Source organism: Panthera pardus, unplaced genomic scaffold (genome assembly GCF_024362965.1).
Source record: "Panthera pardus isolate Hobbes unplaced genomic scaffold, ASM2436296v1 HiC_scaffold_17, whole genome shotgun sequence".
Taxonomy (NCBI): Eukaryota; Metazoa; Chordata; class Mammalia; order Carnivora; family Felidae; genus Panthera; species Panthera pardus.
Genome location: NW_026526732.1, coordinates 127,989,783 through 128,012,028, shown reverse-complemented (window position 1 = coordinate 128,012,028; position 22,246 = coordinate 127,989,783). Strand labels below are relative to the sequence as shown.

General features: G+C 43.0%; 1 protein-coding gene across 3 annotated transcripts in view; it reads left to right on the top strand.

Moving 5' to 3' along the window:
* The window catches only part of LY86 (lymphocyte antigen 86), a 61,022-nt gene that overhangs the window by 34,554 nt on the left and 4,222 nt on the right, over window positions 1-22,246 (top strand). For 2 of the 3 annotated variants that reach the window (XR_008423056.1, XM_019419826.2), the window contains exons 3-4: window positions 679-807; window positions 21,585-21,637. Coding sequence is in view for 1 of the 3 variants with exons in the window: in XM_019419826.2 (XP_019275371.1) it covers window positions 679-807; window positions 21,585-21,637 (182 nt within the window). In the remaining 2 variants the exon portion in view is untranslated. Of the gene's footprint in view, window positions 1-678; window positions 808-20,207; window positions 20,261-21,584; window positions 21,638-22,246 lie in introns of all 3 variants that reach the window. The other variant, XR_002072562.2, reaches the window with a different exon arrangement.

The following is a 22,246-nucleotide window of genomic DNA, read 5'->3' as shown; positions in this document are numbered from 1 at the left end:
TACTATGCAGCTGAGAAGTTGTAGAAGCCAGAGCATCAGGGCTGGGGAGCACAGAGAGTGACTACCTTGCTCCAAAAAGAGAACGTTCATAAAAGGGTCACAGTTCATACCGAGGGCTTCTGCCATTATCCCCCGTAGCTTTGCCTAAGTGTTGTTTTACAAATAAATGAATAAATAAATAAATAAATAAATGGAAGGAGAGAAAGAAGGAAGGAAAGAAGGAAGGAAGGAAAGAAGGAAGGAGAGAAGAAAGAAAGAAAGAAAGAAAGAAAGAAAGAAAGAAAGAAAAGAAAAGAAAAAGAAAGAAAGGGGGGAAGGAAAGAAGGAAGGAAGGAAGAAAGAAAGAAAGAAAGAAAGAAAGAAAGAGAAAGAAAGAAAAGAAAGAAATAGAAAGAAAGGGAGGAAGGAAGGAAAGAAGAAAGAAAAAAGAAAGAAAGAAAGAAAGAAAGAAAGAAAGAAAGAAAGAAAGGCAAAGAAAGCAAGAAAAAGGAAGTTAGGAAGGAAGGAAGGAAAAATGGAAGGAGGGAAGAAAACTTTCCCCATACAGAGCAGACTTCTGGAAATAAAGGCCCTCTGCTCATTCTGGAAATAAAGGCTCATGCTTCTATAAACGTTGAATGCTTTGATACATAGTGAAACCCACACTAACAATAAAGCTGGTCTTCTCTTACCTTTAAGGAGAGGACATCAAAGAGCTGTTTCTTGACATAGCTCTCTTCACTAAAGGATCGTCCATTTTGAATTTCTCCTATCCCATCTGTGAAGAGGACCTACCCAAGTTTTCCTTCTGTGGGAGAAGGAAAGGGGGTAAGCTGTGTGTCTTGCTGACTGCTTGCTTGGGGTCTAGAGAGGGATGAACAATGGCTTCCAGTTGAGGCTGGGGCCCTGGTTCCACCCCTCACTTTTGGACCAGCTTAACCTTGCTTAACAGCATGTGTTATATGAAAACAGCCCTAAAGCCCATTTCACAGGACCTACCATATACAGTGTATGTGAAAATCAAATGCAACATGCTTCTGAGGCACTTTACAAACAGAAAAGCGTTGCTGTTAGTGGTGGCACCTTATCAAAAAAGGGCTGGCAACAGAAAGAGCCAATAGCTTTGCCAAATCCACTGAGATTCAAAGTATCTCCAGGTTTCTGCTCAGTGATCTCCCAGTAAACAGGGTCTACTCAATAGGTCAATGGACTCCGAGAAAAAGAAAAAAAAACGAAGCTTTCTAAATGTCACTATTTTATTGTGGTCTTGCCCACTCGAGTCATTGACTGATAGGGCTATTCGGTAGCTAGGCTTAAAGTACAAAGCGTAAAACCATTACATCATCCCCTCCTTCCTTTTTCAATTCACTAGCTGCCTACCCCCGTGCCATATGTACCTAAGGAACACAAAAACTCTACTCCAGCCTGTCCTCACCTCGCTCTGAGTCTTGTCCTCACCCAGCATCTTCACCAAGGCCTTGAGATGCCTCTGTTTATTTAACTAAAACTTAGGTCTGATCTGTGAGTGTCCTCTCCAGAACCACTCTCCTCCTCCTTCCCAGTCCCAAGGGGGAGCGCACACCTAACTCCTTATGCCAGAAGCATCCGCTTATTTATTTATTTCCTCATTCAGATAGGGCAGGGTGAGATCACCCAATTATGCTTTCTAAACAAAGTATCTAGGAGAAACTGGGGTCCCCTTCCCACAGTAAAGGGTGCTGACAGAGGAAGTTTGTGCAGGAAAAGGAAACAGGGGATTAAAGGGAGTGTAGGCCCACTGAAGCCCAGTGGGCTTTGCTGTGACAAGTAGGTGGCAGGCCTCAGCTCAGCCTTCCCTCATCATCCTCCTCTCTGTTCTCCAAAGTATGGGGTGCTTACTCCTATTGTAGCACTTGCCATATTGGCCTACAATCATTTATTCCCACTTATCATCCCCAATAGACTATGGGCTTCTTGAGGTTGGAGTAGGAGCGTCTTAGTCTCTAAAGCCAGGACTTCAAATGCACCTGCTACAATGGGAGTGCTCAGTACAGCGTGCGTGCAGATAGAAGGAACCCACATCAGTTAAGCATTCTGTGCTGGGCACTGTTCTAGGAGCTTCACATCCAGTAAGACATGTACTTACTACCCCAACCTTTTGAGCACAACCTTAGTACTATTTATACGCCAATGCACAGAGAGTTTCAGCAACTTGTGCCAAGTCACAGAGCCGGTGTGAGAGCCATGGCTCAAATCCAGGTGAGCTGGCTCTGAGACCCATAATCTTAGTGAATAAACAAAAGAAGAAACAAGGAATTGTGCCTTTTGGCCAGGAGTTTATTTAAAATCATCATTTAAGAACTCATTCTGGCCAGTGATCTGACTTTGTTTTAAATGGGGACATTTTTTTTTTCCCTCCTGGCTAACTTACCATAGACTGGCCAGTCAGCTTTCCTCTCTGAACTTGCTGGAAATATTTCTGATTGATCGGATGCATTCGTGTACTTCTTCTTCACTAGCTGATACCTATTTAACCTTTTCCATAGGCAGCATCTACAATTTTATTGCCTGTATTTTGCTTATCTTCCCAATTTTTCCCCAAAATAAGTGTTCTTGAACCCACATGTGGAAACAAGTACACTCGGAAGCACTATGAGCTTAGTAAGAAAGAGCACATACTGGGCCAACCTTCACTCGTACTTCTTTCTATTCCCTGAACCAAGACTCCCTCACTCCCTCCTGAATGATGGAAATGGTGTCCTACCTGGTTTCCCTCCTCCCTACTGCAGCCAGGGCAGTCTTTTCTCAAATAGAAGGTCTGATGGGGCTTGAGAGGCAGGCTAGAACCAGCCGGATGAATTACTCCCTCTGGATGTTCCTGGAGCATCACACTCTACTTACCTCAGCTAGAATCGTATCCCATAGCATGTGTGTGTGTATCTCCCTCCTTAAACCATGAACTCCTTGAAGGCAGGAATATTTCTTGCTCCTCTCTCTGGAGATTTGGCAAAGAGAGCCTGGCACAGAATAAAGATGCGATAAATACTTGTTTTATTGAATTTTTATATGACAGATTGAATGTAAGTTTACCAGCTCCCCTTAAAAGTGACTCTCTAATAATGCTTATATGTGCCACAAAGATACAGGTGCACCATATCCTAGCTAAGGGTGAATTATCTTGATCCTCCAAGTGTAATAAAACCTGGTTTTTCCTCCTATGAATAGTTTTAATAGAATTAATAAAATAGAAAAGATATTGTTCTCCCAAACTGAGGTGTCCAATTCAGTATAAGAGCTCAAAAGGCTGGTGTTTACCTTATCTGAATGCCGGGCAGTCCTGCAGTCATTTATTTGCTTTATTGCCATGGGCTGAAACCTGCATACTCAGTCTGAGAAGCTGGCATTTGGGGAATTGCCAGGAAATTTCACATCGTATAAAGCAATCAGAGAAGTGATATACAAATGCGGCATGAACAAATAATTATGTAAATTATATAAGCCAGAAAAACTAACACCTTAAATTTTGAGGCTTCTTGGGTTATTACTTTTTTTTTCAACCCGCCCACAAACCTATTGCAGGAATGATTCTATTGAAAGAAGTGATTAATTCTAAGACCAGAGAGAAGCCAATTCAAATCCAAGCACAAGCTGCTGTTGACATATTAAGAGGCAGCAGAGTCCCTCTGGGGTTTGCAGGTCCTTCTGAGCAGAGCAGTGAGAAAACTTGGTGTCTGCTGAAGGTGGCACAATGGTGTTCAGTATCATTTGATGTCATTATTTCCACGGCATTACTATGCATTCCTCTGCACCCTGCACCCTGCTGGCTGTTCTCTGAGCCAGAAAAACTACAAAATGGGGGAGGGGCGCCTGGGTGGCTCAGTTGGTTAAGTGTCTGACTTTAGCTCAGGTCATGATCTTGCAGTTCCTGAGTTCGAGCCCGGCATCAGGCTCCATGCTAATAGTGCAGAGCCTGCTTGGGATTTTGGGGCACTTGGGTGGCTCAGTCAGTTAAGTGTACAACTCTTGATGTTGGCTCAGTTGGTGAGTTTGAGACCCACATCGGGCTCTGCACTGACAATGCTAGAGCCTGCTTAGGATTCTCTCTCTCCCTCTCTCTCTCTCTCTGCCCTCCCCACACCCTTCCTTTCTTGCAAAAAATAAATAAACTGAAAAAAAGTGTTTCTTAATGTGTTAGGCTTAGTGAGACCGTGTGGATAAAACAGTGTGTCCTTTTCTTCTGCATCTGCCCAGCTAGCTCTAAGGCAAGAGGATGTCAGATTTAAAGACCAAGGGATGGGTGCCTGGGTGACTCAGTCTTCGGGTGGTATCAGACTTCAGCTCAGGTCATGATCTCACAGTTCATGGGTTCGAGCCCCACAACAGGCTATGCACCTGGAAACAGCTCGGAGCCTGGAGTGTGCTTCTGATTCTGTCTCTCTCTCTTTCTCTGTCCCTCCCCTGCTTGTGCATGCTTTTTCTCTCAAATATAAATAAATAAACATTTACAATAAATAAATAAATAAATAAATAAATAAATAAATAAATACCAAGGGATGTTCTTCTTTTGGCATTAGCATTTGTGGTGTGATTAGCAGTTTGAAGGAAACAGCCTATATATACAGTTACAGGGGATTGATTAAGTAGATCGTTGTCCAGCCAAACACAGGTTCAATATGCTGTTGCAGGAGATTATTAAATTACTTGAAAATATAAAAATGTTGTTAAGTGACAAAGAATCTTGCTATAAAAGAGTGCTCACTCTTGGACACTGTTTTTATTAAAATATGTGTAAGTGGATGCACCAAAAAGCTCTGAAATAGTACACACTTGGGTGCTAATAGTGGTTATCTCTAAGTGGTAGAACTACAGATCTTTGTTCTTACCTTTTTGGAAATCTCTTTTGCTTTTACAATAAATTTACAAGGTTATTCTTTTTGAAGGTTAGTTGAGCACTGTAGGAAAGAATGGAGAGGGTGAATTCTCTTCTTCTTCCTCTTCCTCTTTTCAAAAGCATCTTGACCTACTTAATATTCAGTGATATTTGGAGTCAGAAAGTTCTGAGTCAAAATGTGGCATAGAATGTCAAGGGATTGCTTAATATCTGTTTCGTATTTTTTTTTCTGGGATACTCAACACCCCTTCCCCCTTTACCCAGCTATGGGTTCATTGAGAAGGAACCAAAACAGATCACTGTTTTACTTTGTCCTCTGTTAATGTTCCCATAGTGTCTTTCTCGCCTCTGGTGGCATCAGGTCATATAGATTCATTTGCTTTACTTGATCTTGCTGCTTTCAAATTGACATCAGTTTTTAAGACTAAACTTGGATTAAATTGAATGTCCTAATGGCCACACCTGATTACTAACCATAGAGAGAGAAGCTGCAGTAAACTTTATACTCAAGTTAAGAACAGTAATGTCAGAAGAAGCTCCATGGCTTTGGGCTGGTCCGCAAGGGCCCTTACCCCAGTGGATCTCAATCTTGGTTGTACATTAGCTACACCCACGCTGTTCTATGCAGTGGCCACAAGCCACAAGCCGTGGCTACCCAGCCACGGAAATGTAGCCAGGCTAATTGAGATGTGCTATAAATGTAAAGTACACACTTAATTTCAAAGACATAATACGAAAACAAAGAAAGTGAAATATCTCAATCATTGTGACATTGGTTATGTGTTGAAATAATAATATTTGAGACATACTACGTTAAATAAAATACATAATTACTATTTTATTTATTATTTATCAACAATAAAACATTGTTATTGACATTATTAAAATTAATTTCACCTTCTTAAACATGACTACTAAAAAATGTAAAATTACACATGCAACTGCCATTATATTTTTATTGGGCAGTGCTCCATTTTAATTTACCTTTACAATTTTGAAGATCCCAACACCCCACACCACAGACTAGTTAAATCAGAATCTCTAGAGGTACAACCCAAAGCAGGTGGTTTCAACACCCTGCCAAGGTTGAGGAGTACTACCTTAGCCCCAGGCAGGGATGACTCCATAACATCTGGCATTATCACAGCATTTAATACATGCCAGGGACCTTTGCAGATGTGTTATGTATATTAACCAATTTACTGTTTGTATCAACCTTGTGAGGTATAGAAGCTATTATTGTTATTATCTTCATATTAAGAGAAAAGGAAACTGAGTCCCAGAGAGGTTAAGAAACTTACCCAAGGTCACAAAGCCAGAAAGTGGTAGAGCTGGGCTTCTCTCCAAGAAGCTGGGCTCCAGGGACTCGCTCTAAACCTGTCTGCTACATAGTCTTTTTGAACATCAAGAAAACTCTGCTAGAGAAGTATGACTCATTTCAGCCCTCCACTAGAATTGGAAACAAGATTTAAAAGGCACAACAAAATTATAGGAATCAAATAATCATTTTGGGCATAACCAGTCATTATATACAGTGGTGGTTCCCAAAGTGTGGTCCCTAGACCAGAAACATCAGCATCAGGTAGGAAATTATCAGAAACACACATTTTTGGCCTCACCCAGACTTATTGAATTAGAAACTCCAGGGTCGGGGCTTAGCACTCTGTATTTTAAAAATCCCTTTGGGTCACAGGTCAGCAAAGTTTTTCTGTCAAGGGTGAGGTAGTAATTACCCTTTCTGTAAAGGGTAATATTTTAGGTTTTGCAGGCTATATGTTCGTCTGGCTTCTGCAGGATAAAAGTATTGACAATATGGAAATGAGTGGACATGGCTGTGTGCCAATAAAACTTTATTTATGGACACTGAAATGTAAATTTCATGTAACTTTCCTGTGTTGTTAAATATTATTCTTCTTTTGATTTTTTTTCTATCATTTAAAAATATAAAAACAATCCTAGCTCATGTCTGCTGAAAAACAGGCCATTAGGGGTATTTGGCCCACAGACTATATAGCTTGCCAGTCTTGCTCTAGATGGTTCTGTTGCATGCTAAGTCTTGAGAATGACAGCTGTAAGGAAAATAAGGATTCAAGGCTCTTAGCCAGAATTGCCGAGCACAGGTATTCTCTAGCTTTCACTGTGGTGAACACTCACCTAAGGTTCAGGATAAATTAAGATTAGGTTACTTTCGAAAATGTAACAACTTTGCTTTAAACTATGCTTTTCCAGTGCCAACAAATTAGATTTGGGGCAAAGAAAGGGGCATAACAGGAAGACAAATGAGAGAGGCCAATTGCAGAGAAGAAAGAGAACTGTTTAAAAAGCCAAAGGAGCACCTGGCTGGCTCAGTCAATGGAGCATGTAACTCTTTATCTTGGGGTTGTGACCTCAAGCCCCACATTGGGTATAGAGATTACTTAAAAATAAAATCTTTAAAACAAAAAAAGAGAGGAAAGAAGGAAAGAAGAATGGAAGGAAGGAAAGGAGGAAAGAAAAGTCATAGAGTAGGACTGATAGTCTCCTCCTCTCTCCACAGCTGCCATTTATAGGCTGGGGATAGAAGCCACTTCTTTCTGGAGAATCATTTGATCTCTCTAGTTCTCAGTTACTTCATCTATGCAATGGGAGTAACCATAATTCTTTTTCAGGTAATAGTGCATATTAAAAAAAAGAACATGTCTGGCACATTGGAAAGCAATAAACATGGCAATGACATGTCTCTCTGCCTCCTCCTCTACCTGAGGGACCTCGAGGCAGGGGTGGAGCAGCTTGAGGGACCCATGGCTGGTTTACCCAGGCTAGGGTTTCCCACAGGAATGAACCTAGTAAGGATCCTGACTCAAATCAGCTCACCAGAAGCTGGGAGCAATTGACCTAACACTCTGCCACCTGCTCAGGATCCCAGGACTTCCTGTGGAGTAAATGAAGAAGTCTCTTCTTGTGTCTCTGTTTTGTTTTGTTTTGTTTTGTCTTGTTTTGTTTTTTCTTGTGTCAGTCTAAAGCCAGTCTCTAAAGTTCTCATTTTATGCCCCTGACTTGACTTCTTTCCAGAATGAGTGGTGGTGGAAATGTCTGCTTCCTTCCTGGAAACATGACATCTACCCACAGAGGTATGGTTTGTCCCCAAGGCCCCAACAAGACTATCCCACAATGGTCTCACATATAAAATTTTTCCAAAATTTGGATTTGTCAGCACTGATCTCCACCATGAACAAGACCCCACAGCTTTGTCTAGCTTGGAAATGAATTGAGCTCATCTCAGTCCCTTTCATCCCCTTCTGATTTATCATGAGGTCAACATACTTTGATATCCATTCTCAACAAACTGGGGTTCACTTTGTTCAGCAACTTTCCTGTAATATCCTGTCTCAGGAAGATGAGCATAAAATGAAAAGAAGAGAATAAAACTTATTGTAGGACTTACTGTTGAACATGAAACTGAAATACCAATCTGGGAAGTAGGAAGGATCCCCTGCCGGACACACTCCACCCAAACAGAATGTGAGGTGGGGATACTCAAAGGAACAGAGTGGCTTGTGCTTTGGCTGTCCAGAATATAGTGTGCAGGGCTATGTAGAAACAAGATTCTCAACTGATAATGAACCTGGAGCTTTGGCAAAAACTTATATTAAGACCATAAAGTAAATAGAGTGAACACAGGATTTTCATTCTTGATGACAAAGACACATCAACTGTCAGACTTGACTCTGGCCAAACTTCTATGAGTTCTGGTCAGGGTGGGTCAACCCAGGTAAAGGGTATTGGTTTCACAGCGCTAAGTACTAACTGGCCTTCAAAACTAATTTGTTTATTGTTTCATGGATTAACTTGTGAATATCAGTTGCACCCAAGCTCTTGCCAAAACCAACTGAAATTAAGATAGAGGTTTGGGGCACCTGGGTGGCCCAGTCAGTTTTGGCTCAGGTCATGATCTCACGGTTCGTGAGATTGGGCCCTATGTCAGGCTCTGCTCTGACAGCGAGGAGTCTGCTTAGGATTCTCTCTCTACCTCTCTCACTCTGCCTCTCCCTTGCTCTCTCTCTCCCTCTCTCTCAAGATAGATAGATAAGTAGATAGATAGATAAATAAATAAATAAATAAATAAATAAATAAAAGCTTGAAGAAGTTAAATAACAACATGTGTGTGTGCACACACTCATGTGTGTATACCGGGTATATATGATTATAAAGTAGGACACCTTAGGTCAAGGGGAAGGAGACCTTGGCAGCTGTGATTGACATGGCTGAAACACAATGAAAAGCTGAGAGGACTTGATGTCACATGCATGTCAGAATCCCAGAGAGGGGCAGAACTCAACAGTCTTCAGAAGATCTGCACAGTGCACTCGTCTCTCTATGTGGAGGCTAGCACCTTCCAGGAAGAGCAAATCTATTAAATAAATACATACAACAAGGAATCTACCCCAAAAACCAAGAGCACACTTTACACACTGTATGTTAACCAATTTGACAATAAGTTATATTTAAAAAAAAGAAATACACACAACAGATATTGATATACTTCATGCAATATGTGAGAGACAGATAAAAAAAAAGTAGTTGTGGGATTAATTTCAAATGCATTTGGAAAGCTTGTAATTAAAACAAATATTACAGGGACACCTTTTATAAGCTGAAGAACCCTTTAGTCAAGGAAATAATTGCTCCCTGGTTTATCTTTTATGTAAATCTGAAGGTTCCTGCTTTAAGTATTTGTCCAAAGTGAGGAATGCATTGTAATTAGATGAATTTCAATAAACACAGAGTAGGTCCCCTGAGTACTGTATATAAAGTCTGACATGACATTTCCCACAAGGTAGATATTATCTCTGACAGCAGCTAAGGGATTCTGTTATAATAGTCCCTGATTTTACTTGTACGAATAAGACAAAGCCAGAAGCATAGGGGATGCTTAAGTTGGCTACCTGCCCTCCTTCCTTTTGGTTAGTTGGGGTGTCTTTCATCTGTCCTGGTTTATGCCAAATGAGTGCACTTGGCCATCCTCTGAGCATCATTAATATTAATTACAGAATCTTCTCAATCTCACTGTCTGTAACAATGCAAAACTCGGTCTGAACATTCTATCTAGATCAGCAATTCTGATTCCATCCATCAGATTTCTATTGCCCTAGCCCTCTATGTGTGCCTTTTCACAGGTCTATGAAATGGAGGAAATTCGGAAATTAACTAGATTTGGAAAAAGTCCCACAAATGCTTTCTGCAAAATGCCTTATGTCTTGCTTGCTGTAGCAGAAGACGCAAAAGCACCTTCCAGGCAAGTGCTTCCATGGTTAATCTACACCAATGGTCTCGACAATCTCTATAAAGCATGCTCCCAACCAGGCCCCCCTACCATGAGCCTCACTTCTCAAGCATTTGGGGTTCTCTGCACATGGATTAATGAATGTGAGCCCCAGGAGCACGGTCATTGATTTCTGCTATAAGAGAAGGGGAACAAGCAATTTTATCTGAGGCTTCACTTTTAAGATATGTCTTCTCTAGGTCATCTGTCCCACCTATTTGCTTACCCCTGATATGTGGGTCATTTTAGGCCACCTGCTTCAGGCTTTCTGCTCTGCTGTCCCTGTACCTCCTTCTCAAACTCTCATGATCCCAGGTTTTTGTCCTCTTTCCCTCGATGACAAAGTGGCTTAGATGGGAACTCATGTGTCTTGGTTCCACTTCACTTGGATAAATCAATAGACCCATGGAGGGGTGATACTTCTTGGCCACCAGGGACAGTACCAGGTGGGGAGCCTGTCATTGCCGTCCCTACTGTCATTCTTTCGCTGCAGGAGCACACTACCAAACCTGATATTATTCTCCAGGAATTTACTGCTGCCTACCTTATCTCACTGCAGAGCCAGCTTGGAGGGGGGCAGGGGGGCATAGCCCAGGACAGTGGTCCTCAAGCTAACACATACATCACATCACCTGGAGGACTTTTCAACCACAGATTATTGGACATGTCCACCCCATTTTCGATTCAGTACATCTAGAGAGGAGGTTTAACATTTGCATTTCTTACAAGTCCCCAGGGGAGGCTGCTGATGCTGGTGCAGGGACTACACTTTGAGAACCACTAGCCTAGATAGGGATAAGCCCAGAGTTTGAAGCTAAACCTGCACGGAGTTGGACCACCACTGCCACTTGCCTGTATACAACTTCAGGCAAATTACACAACCTCTCAGATCCTCACTCTGCTCATGTGTACAATAAGGAAAATACGAGACACCTCATGGGATTCTTACAAGGATAAGATGGGGTGATCCACACAAAGCCCTTAGAACGGAGTTTGGAGTGATAAATGGAAGTTACTTCATGCAGCTGATAAGGGGTTTCTCAAGCCAGGGCTCTGGGCCCCTGAGGTCATCCATCTCAGAATGGAAGTCTGCGTTTTAGCAAGGCAGGCAGAGGCAGTAGAGCTTTCGAGGGTTGGAAGTTTAAGACCCTTTCTCTCTGAGGTGGCAAGAACATGACTGAGCTGTGTATTCTCTGGTGGCTGACAGAGCCGAGTCTCCGTGGCCCCTGTGTGCCCCTGGGGAGACAGATCCATTTGCATTTCTCATGGAACTGGACATTTGGAGCATCATCTCCTCAGCCTTCGGCCTTTCTTCTCTTCATGTTGTATTCCTCATCTGCACCCTTCAAGCAGCTGTGGATTTGCTGGGCAGCCACCACTGCTGCAGACTGGTGGGGAGTCTGCAGAAGCTGGAGTGTGCTACTGTGATAGCAAAAAACCCCCCTCTTAACACCGCAAAAACCAAAGTGGAAACAATGATCACCCTGGAGAGGGCACCAGCAAAAACCAAGCAAAAGGGGACTTTTTCATGAAGGAGGAGGAGAAGAAGAAGAAGAAGAAGAAGAAGAAGAAGAAGAAGAAAGAGAAAGAGAAAGAAAAGAAAAGAAAAGAAAAGAAAAGAAAAGAAAAAGAAAAGAAAAGAAAAAAGAAAAAAGAAAAGAAAGGAAACCTATGGCCTATTAAGGAATCCCATAGGCCTGGGAGATTTCCCTCTATCCACAAATTCAAGCCCATTTGTAAGAGCCAAGAATGTTTTGAAACTCTCCTATGACATCACATTTTCCCTTCAGTTGAGCCCAGCATATTTAGACTAATGATGACCCAGGACCAAAGCATTTTTAATTTTCTAAGGCAATACAAGCTCCTTTACAAATTCTCAGCCTGTTGTAGATTTTGCATAAACCTGGCTCAATGACTCCCACACTTTCATGTAATAATCATTTAAGAACCCAATTAAGAAGGCCTTCTCCCAGCTCCCCGGACTGCTCCAAAACTCTGATCCCACGGGTGGCTGACATTTGCATATTAGCAAACATCCTGAGAGCTCCAATCTGTGTGGACCCCGGAGACCCCCAGTCTGAGAGAGGCCACCCTCTGTAATGTCTATTTCATTATTTCCCATCACACTGCTGTTTCCTGAGTCTGCCCCAGGTTCCTGGAGATCAATTCAATTTCTTCTCTTTCTCCCCAGCACCGTCTTCTTCATTTCCATTTCTGGAAATCCAATCAGCCCGCCAATTCACAGGCTATATTTTGAGAGTTACATTAAGTATTTATCTGCAGGAATTCAGAAATAAGTTGGTAGGGACAAAAACTTAAACTTTCTTTCCTTTCTGATTGTCAGAAGTTATGTATCTCTTGGAGGGAAGCTGAGCAGCCAAGACCAAAAGGTCTTACAGGAGAAATAAACTTGGAAGCAAATCATTTCACCTTTTGGGCCCCAATTCCTCATCAGTGACTTAATATTGGCATTGTTTGCTGCAGTAGCCACTAGCCACATGTGGCTATTGAACACCAGAAATGTGGCCAGTCCAGAGTGAGATGTGGGCTTTGTTTTTAACTTTTGTTTATTTTTGAGAGACAAAGAGACAGAGAATGAGCAGGGGAGTGGCAGACAGAGAGGGAGACACAGAATCTGAAGGAGGCTTCAGGCTCTGAGCTGTCAGCACAGAGCCCAATGTGGGGCTTGAACCCACGAACCATGAGGTCATGACCTGAGCCAAAGTCGGACACTTAATCAACTGAACCACCAAAGCACCCCTGGAATGAGATGTGTTTTATGTGTGGAATACACACTAAATTTGAAGACTTTGTAAAAAAAAAAAAAAAAGTATGAAAAAAGGAATTCTAAATATCTCATTAATACTTTTTATATTGGTTACATATTGAAATTACATGTTTAAGGTGTGGGTTAAAATATATATACATTACTAAATTAGTTTCATTTGCTTCTTTTTCCTTTTTGTCAAATGCGGCTACTAGAAAATTTTGAATTATGTATGTGGCTCACGTTATATTTCTATTAGACGGTGCTGACCTAAAGCTATCCAATATGATCACCACTTGTCACATGTCTGTATTTAAATCATTTACATTTAAATTAAATTAAAAATTCAGGTCATCAGTCACACTAGCCACATTTAGCTAGAGGCCACCATATTTGATGATGCATATGTAGAACATTCCCATCTTTGCAGAACATCATTAGACATCACTGATCTAGTAGTTTCTACATTGCTTTAATTTTTTTTAACAGTCTATCCTGAATTCAAGTGTGTGAATTTGTGTTGGAAATTTCACTCTCTAGCCCAAGACATAAGCCCAACCAAGTACCTTCTCTTTTGCTGAAATCCTGGGTTATGCTGGTGCCATGGTTCTGAAGGGCCCTTTGTCGGGGACCCAAATCCAAACAAGCCATCACTCTTGACCCCTTCTCAAGTTGATCACCTGGAGCCTCTTTTCTTTATCCAAGACCACTGTGTAAGTTTCCTACTACTGTAACAAATGACCACAAATTTAGTAATTTACAACACAAATTTATTCTCTTACACTACTGGATGTCAGAAGTCTAAACTCAAAGTGTCACTAGGGCCATGTTTCTTCTGGAGGCTTTAGGGGAGAATCCATTTCCTTGACTTTTTCAGTTTCTAGAGGATGCTGGCATTCCTTGGTATTTATCCATCTTTGTGATCTCACTGAACTCATCCAGGTAATCCAGGTTAATCTCCCCATTTCAAAATCCTTAATGTAATTGCATCTAGAAAGTCCCTTTTGCCATGGAAGGTAACATACATATTCTGGGGATTAGGATAGGGACATCTTGAGAGTCGGCACTCCTAGCCTGCACAACTCCAAGTGGAAAACCAATCCATCCTGTCTGACCTCTGCATACCATGTGAAAAGGTCAAATAATTGGGGTGCCTGGGAGGCTCAGGTGGTTGAGTGTCCGGCTTGGCTCAGGTTATGATCTCACGGTTTGTGAGTTGGAGCCCCGCTGGGCTCACTGCTGTCAGCACAGAGCCTACTTTGGATCCTCTGCCTCCCTCTCTCTCTCTGCCCCTCCCCTGCTCATTCTCTCTCTCTCTCTCTCTCTCTCAAAAATAAACATTTTAAAAAACCTTACTTTTTATTTTTTTAAAAAAGCCAAATAATTGTGTATAATCCAAGGAAAACTCAAACTCTATATGTTTTCAATGAAAATACCCTCACAGAAGTCAAACAGTTTGGAGACTTCACAGATGATACAGTCACTGATTTACCTGAGGAGAGATAACGAGTTTTTCTGTTAGGGGACCATATCATTGCTAAGAAAAGGTTTGCCTTGTTGGGCCATTATTGTCACCCTATCCAAGACCCCATAAAGCCCCCACCTGTCATAGGACCCTACTCACAACAGAAGCTATTTGGCTAGAAGTCAATTCCATGACCCATTTGCTGGAATCATTCTGGCAGAGGAAGAAGATAAGATGGCAATGAGACATTTATAAAAATGTATTATTAAGAGGAAGCCAGTGTGCTATTAGGAAAAAAAAAAAAAGAATAGGGATAACAACAGGCACATCTCTGAATCACCAGAGAAGCGTAAATCACAGGACCATGAACGAGTAAACCTTGGAAGGCTTCTCACTTCATAGTTTTATAAGTGATCCATTGCAAGTACACAGTGAATGTTTTCAAGTTGTAAATAATAATAAGTTTCTCTAGTGGAAAAGGCCAAACGGAAGTTCTCATAAGCCCATTTGAAGGAACAGGTAAAGATATCAAAGTAGCATAAGCAAAGCTAAGATGTAGTAATCCAAACTCTAATCAGATACTTATGAGCTCCAAAGTACAGCTGTTAATTCTGAAAAAAACCACAGCTATGATGCCCAGAGCTTTATGGGGTCTCAGACAGAGTGACAATAATGGGCCAAAGGGGCCAAATGACATGCTGGACATCTCAAGATACGTTTGGAAATAAAATTGAACATGTTCGAACTACTGAGCTCCTAGTAGCAACAGAAAAAATTCTCCCAATAAAAGGGTCATGTGAAATGCCAGGGAATCCCAAAAGTTCGAATCAGTGAATGGAAGACACTTTGTTTATTACAATGCTCCACTGCTCAGCGACAGGAACTGTCCATGTGACTGAATGAAGAAACCAGAAACTAAGAGGCTAGCTGTGCACCTCTCCCTCTCCTTCTCTGCTCCCTCTTCCCTGAGCTTGTTGGCTCCCTCACCTCCACACACCCAAGGAGGTCTTCACCTCCTTGTCCCTTTCTCCCAACTCCCATCCTCTCCAAAGCACGAGGCTCCGAGCCGTCTCAGGGACAACCAAGGCATTCATTCTTCTTCCTGTTCTTTGGCGTAGAAGCCAGTCAGAAAGCAGCTTTCAGGGTGTTCACATTGTTCCTAGACTGGGTGGCTCCAACATTAGACTCAGACCCAAATATATCAGCAGCCAGCTTTCTAGGACTAGCTTTTATGGGGCCTCAATAAAAGGTTCACCTTCTGCCAGGAAGCGTTCCTAGTTTGGGGTCCCCCCGCAAAGTCAGAGACAAGGACTTGGGGGTGAGTAGTTATGCGAGAGAGGAGGAAAAGCCGGGAAGGGATAAATGGGAAGCTGATTTCCAGTGTGAGAACTGGGGCTCAGTCCCACTGGGATCCTTCGGGAACCGCGGTGTGCATCTCAGAATTGCCCCTCTGAAAGTCAGGAGGCTGCGGAATACATCCCCAGATTCCAGTCCTTGTGGGTTGAAGGCCTGCAGAGGATAACGTCCCTGCACTTCCTGGTTGTCCTACATGGGCTGCTGTGCAGTGGGAAAGTGTAGAGAGGTGTGAGCTCTTGACCTGGGATAATGTCAGAGGCATGGCTGATGCCACCAAGGCTGCCATGATTTCAAAACTGGCTAGGGGATGTGGCCGGGACACCAGAAGTATCTGCAGGTGGGGCCCAGCCCAGCCCCAGCCTGCAGAGTCTGGCCCCGTGGGGTAGGAGCTGTGTTTCTGCTTCCAATCACCCACCCCCTCGGCCAGGGCTGCCTGTGCAACTATACTCAGAGACTGAGATCACTTGTGAGGTGATACAGGCATGCTTACCTGGTGGCAAGCCCTCAGGAGGGACATAAGAACTGCAGAGGCTCTAGAGACTAATAGGTGAAATGGCCCAGGAGATGGAGAAGCTGACAAAGTACCACACCACACACACACACACACACACACACACACACACTAAATAAATAAATTAATTAATAATAATAATAATGATGATGATGATAGTAAATAAAAATTGGGCCTGGGCCTGAGCCTAGCCTGGGGCTATCTGCCCAAACTATCTGGAATCCATCCCTTGAAACCTGGATGAAACCTCCAGGCTTTCAGGCCCCCAGGGAGTCTATCTGCAGCCACACTCAACCTGGAGGCAGGGGACCCTGTTCCAGATCCCCACGCAGGCAGGCTCATTATCGATTTAAATGAGTGCCCTAACCAGCAGCTAGTGCCCTGTGGGACCAAGAAACACGTTCCACACCCTGCAAGGTCAGAGACTGAAAAAAGCAGAGCTAAAACCAGGGAAGAGATGAGGACTGGTGCCTGGGCCTGTGCCACCTACAGACTTGGGCCTCTTTAAAGAAATGCCCAGAGGCAGAGAGAGGAAAGAACAATATATTTAGAGCTCACCAAAATGAAGTAATATACTCGCTCCCTCTCATTCCTGAGACAAGGCTTTTGGTCTGTTTGGAATGTTCTCTTCACTGTGGGACCACTGCCCACAGGAGCCTTTGTATGGGGCCTTCCCAGGTCCTGAGGTGCTCCCACTCCTGGAGGACAGGGTGAGGGCTGTGCCCTCCTAGTTCAACACAACCCCCCAAAGATTCCCCCGACTGGGCCTGGCAGGTGAGAAAAGGCTCAAAGCTGAGCAAATAAATAAATGATCATTTTTTTAAGTCTTTGTCAGAATATACTAATGGGCCGACTTATCATAAATTATAACTCTAAGCAGTTTTACACTGTCGAGCACCCTAATAATGCTGAAATATTGATGACATTTTTGTAATAAATTTGGAAGACTGGAGGCAATTGCAAGAAGCCACTAGCAAGGGCCAGGAAACGGGGAGGACTTCTCCCACAGAACCCACGCCTGCAGGGAGCACTTCCAGGCCAGCACCCGCACTGGTGGCTGAGGACAAAAGGCTATAGAGTGGGAGGCAGCCCTGAGCCCCTCATCCATCTGATCCAAAACCCTTTGGGAACTTTTATTTCCACAATTTAAAAATCAATTTCCTTTCTGAAAAAGACACTCTGTGCCAACCACACAAAGATTTGGGTCAAAAACAAAGCCAATTCGCAGAAATGACTTCATGGGCTCAGAACCGGGGAGGTGGATTTCTTTAATCCACAGCACACTAAAAACTGATAAAGATTTCAAATGGAGGAAAGGAAGGAGTGGGTACAGATATACTGGGGCTCTTTTTATAGAACGGGAGTGTGAGAATGTTAATTAAAGGAATCTCAGAATCAGGGAGGATCTGAGAATGGAAGGGGCGAGAATTTAATTTTAGGTGTTGTTTCATTAGGTTAAAAAAAGAAGACAGTTTCATGAGCTACCTGCAGCCATGCTCCGGAACTTCATGGATCCCCCAAAAAGCTCTAACTGAAACCGTAAAGTGTAAGAGACAGATTTAATGAAAACCCCCTTGGCCCAGTAAAGAACCCCTTTATTTGAAACATAAATTCGCAAATCTTGGAGCATTAAATAAGCATAATAGAATGTTAGATGTCATTCTAATGTTATCCTTCAAAGAGTTGTCCTCATGCATTTCTTTAAAACAAAGGCACCCACAGAATTTACTGGTTGTTAGCTCTGCCAAAAGGTTCCAAAACCTAGGCCTGGTGTGTTCCTCAGCATCCAACTGAGTTTTCATTACGTCACCCTTCTTCACATCCAGTGAATAATAATACAACTAATAACAGTAACAATAACTAGTGATTCTGCCCTTACTGGGGACCCCACTCTTCTCATCAAGTTTATACACAAGTTCTCTGGTCCTCTCAATGCCCTGCAGGAGAGTCAGTCCCATTTCTATCTTGCAAGTGCAGAAATTGAGTTCCAGAATGGATGTTCAGCTGAGGAATGGGAGAGCTGGGTCCTAAACCCAGGTCTGTCTGCTTCCAAGGTCAAGTAATTTGCACTATGCCACCTTAGAACAATCAGTAGAGGCACAAAGCAGGGGTAAAATGTTTCCAGGGGAACCCAACCAGACCAGACACAGACAGGCACACTCCCTCTCTCCATTCTTGGGCTCTGCTCCTGGGCTGCACTGCATTCCCATACCTTGATGGCCAGCATGAATGATTTTGACTGGTTCATGCCCACAGCATTCACAGTCCTTGAATTGTGGGTAGCAGAAACAAAAGCAGACAACAAAAGCAAAGGGATTTTCTGAAAGGCTATCTAGGAGCCACAGACACAGTAAGAAGGCTGCAACCCCAGGCAGACAGTGAACAGCTCTAGATACCAGTGAGTCGAAATCAACCATCTTTTGACAGAATAGATTGGTCCTGGGTCTCATTGTCTTCTTGCTGAGATTATTCTGGCTTGGGTAAAATAACATCCCCTGGGGAAGAAAGAATTTCCTAAAAAGGAACAGTGTACTGGTAGTTGGGCCACTGCATTGCACAACTCCAGGGGGCACCACTCACATAAATTATAATGTGAATGGTACGCCCTCAGGTTGCACAGTATGCCAGCACTACAATCCAATCCTAGGCAGCCTGAGCTCTCTGCACTTGTGAGATACACCACCCACATAGGTATTCAGCTCTCCTCACACAGTTAACTCACTCCTCACACAGTTAACATTCAGTGTAGCTAGTCATTGTATCTTTCTCAGTTGCACCGGAAGATTCTCAAGGATAAGATCCAGAAGTTCAATATCTCTATTTCCAAAATCATCTTGTATGGAAAAGTAGTTTCCAATTAAAGTTTTGCTTATATCCACAACCAAGTATCAGTTTCCTTTCAAAAGTAAATGGATCACTTCGTTTAGTGCAATGAAATAGGAAGGCTGTCCATCTGGCATCCACCATGTTTGTGCGTTCTCCTTGTGAGGTACAAGAAATTGACCAAGGGAAGGAAGGATGGATGTGTTGGGGGCATGAGCATTTAACAGAAGCCAAAGTCTATGCAAAGAATGGGTCTCCTGGTAGAAGTTGAGGTTCAGATTGCCTGGAGAGGCCTTTTTCAAAAAAGGATTACCCTCATGCCCCTGATAGTATTCTGTGTGGGCAGCTGTTCACACACCAACCATGCTGCCCTTGGCCCAAAACCTCATTTCATGGAGATTTTGTTCTGTCTCCAAATATTTACTGAGCAGTGGTTAGGCACCAGGGGATATATGAGACAGAAGTCACTGTGCCATTAAAAGAGCTGAATACCTAATGCCACCAATAAGGGTCACCTGGGTGGCTCAGTCAGTTAAGCGTTTGACTTTGACTTCTATCATGATCTCATGGTTCATGAGTTCAAACCCTGCATGGGGCTCTCTGCTGTCAGCACTGAGCCAGTTTCAGATCCTCTGTCCCCCTTTCTCTCTCCCATCCCCCACACATTCTCTCTCTCTCTCAAAATAAATAAGTAAACTTTTAAAGAATATATTTAAAAAACACATAGTGCCATCAATAAACTAATAAGCATTTTTTTCTCCTCCATTCTCCTCTACCATCCCTCCACCCTCACCACCATATTGGCTGCTCTGCTGGCTCATTCCCTAATCCGGTCTCTCATGTAAACAGCCCAGGTCCAGAGCCCTCCAGCAGGGAGAGGATTACAATAGCAGGAGCAAGAATGAAGTTGCTTGACAAACCCATGTCCTGGCTCTGTATCTGCTCATTCAACAACCTCTACAACAACCCTATATTGCACCCTGCTGTGTGTTAGATTCTGCAATGTACCGGGAGCTATGCAAACAAGAAGGCACGGGCTACTGCAGGAAACAGCCTGTAAACAAACGATTACAATTCTGGGTGGCCAATGATTCAAATGTTTCACATAATATTCTTGTCTCCTGTTGTATCTAGCACCTGGCACAGTGCCTGGCCTGTATTGGGCGGATGCCCTGTAGAGTGGATTGGTGAGTGAGTATATTAATGGCAAATACTTACTGACTGCTCCCCATGCGCCAGATCTATTAAAAGAGTTTTACTTGTATTAACTCATTTGATTCTCACAACAACTCTGAGGTGAATATTATTATAACCTGCCCATGTTTCCTGATGAGGACACTGAGGCCCAGAAAGATTAGGTGACTTGGCCAATTAGTAATAAGAAAAGACAAAATTCAAACCCAGCACAGACAATCTGACCCCAGAGCCTGTGCTCTTAGGCACCGCTTATAATGTGTTAAGTGCATGGGGCTGGGGAGTCACAGAGGAGGCAGTCACAGCCCATCACCACCATAATGTCTCAGCTGATTCACCTCCACTACCATTTTCCAACTACCGTTTCCATCATTCCACCTCAACCCCTGACTCCCACGTCAATGCTGTGTGTTGTCATCATCAGAAAATGCACCACTTCTGAAATCTCATTGTGAAGCCTTCTGCCATCTGCCTTCACCATGTCCTTCCAGCTCACCCATTCTAGGACCTTGACAGCCATGATGGAAACTCCATTCAACGAACTCTACCACTGTTTCTACTATCAACCCCCACCCCCACCTCCATTTTCTTCCTTACCTTCCTTAGATTCCATGGTCTGTTATTATAAGCTTTCCCCAATCTATTCCCAACAGTCTTGACTTTCTCTCCTTACCATTCTTGCTCGGTAAAACTACCCAACCATCTACCCTCTCCATTATTGCATCAGAGCTACTGAATGTTGTCTCATTCCCTTCCCCCAGGGCTTAGCTCAAATATCATCTCCTTAGAGATAACCAGCCATCCAACCAAACTTGGCGTCTCCTAGTTTGTTATTTTAGCAAATTACTTATTGAGTGCTTTCCAGACACCGGTATTAGAGCTTTACATTGATTAATCCTTTGGTTCCTCAGAGCTCAGGGAAGTGGACACTGTTATTATCATTATTATACCCATTCTGAAAACAAGGAAACTGAGCCCACAGAGATAATGACTGTCCAAGATGAAACAGTTATCACAGGTGGTCTCAGGATTTAACCCCAGGCAGCCCAGCTCCAGCCTGGCCTCCTAACCATCTCACCATCTGCATCTCTTACACCACCTACATGTCTCCTTCTAGCACTTTCAACAATCCAGACACTGCCTTGTTTAGTTATTTACATGTTGTCGATGTTCTTCCTAGAATATGAGCAACTGTGTGAACAGAGACCTTCTTTCCCAATCTTAGATCCCTATTGAATAACGAGCACAGATAATAGGAGCAAATCATTTTTGTTTAATATGACTGAGTAACATTTGTCTGTTTTGTATATGTTTCAGAGCAGATTTATTATGCTGGCCCCATCAATAATCCTGGATTTGAAATTCTCGAGGTAAGGTTTTGGTTTTCTGCTCTGTTCTGTTACTTAATTATTGTATCGAGCAGTTTCTTGAGTTTAAATTTCAATAGTTTAAACATTTTCCACTGACCCCTACCAAGAAAACCGTTCTTCAGTAAAGTTGATACCTCATGATGGGTACTCACAAACGCTTAACACACTGGTTTTACCTTTTTGGTTATAACATTTTATGTCTGTTGGACCCTCTGGGATCCCCTGGGCAGACAGCTCCCACGGAGAGGGAGGCCCTCATCCTGTCCTGCAGGATGGTTGGTATCTGAGGGTACTGCATGGGCTAGAGCTGCTGGGGCGTGAGCTGTCTGTGAGGCTGGCTGTTCAGAGAGAGGAAGACACACACACACACACACACACACACACACACACAAGCGTGAAGGGTAAAGGCCCACAGGTACCAGCCTTACACTATTATTAGTGGGCTGTCACCAGGTGAATAATATGCCCCCGCCCTGAGCATTCACCAGCAGGGCTCACAGCTAAGGGTCCAGTTTTCCACAAATTCCTTTCCGCAAAATAATGTGACCTTCTTAAATGGCTGAACTCAAGCAGCTCTGACATGAGCAATACATTTTCAATATGCTACTC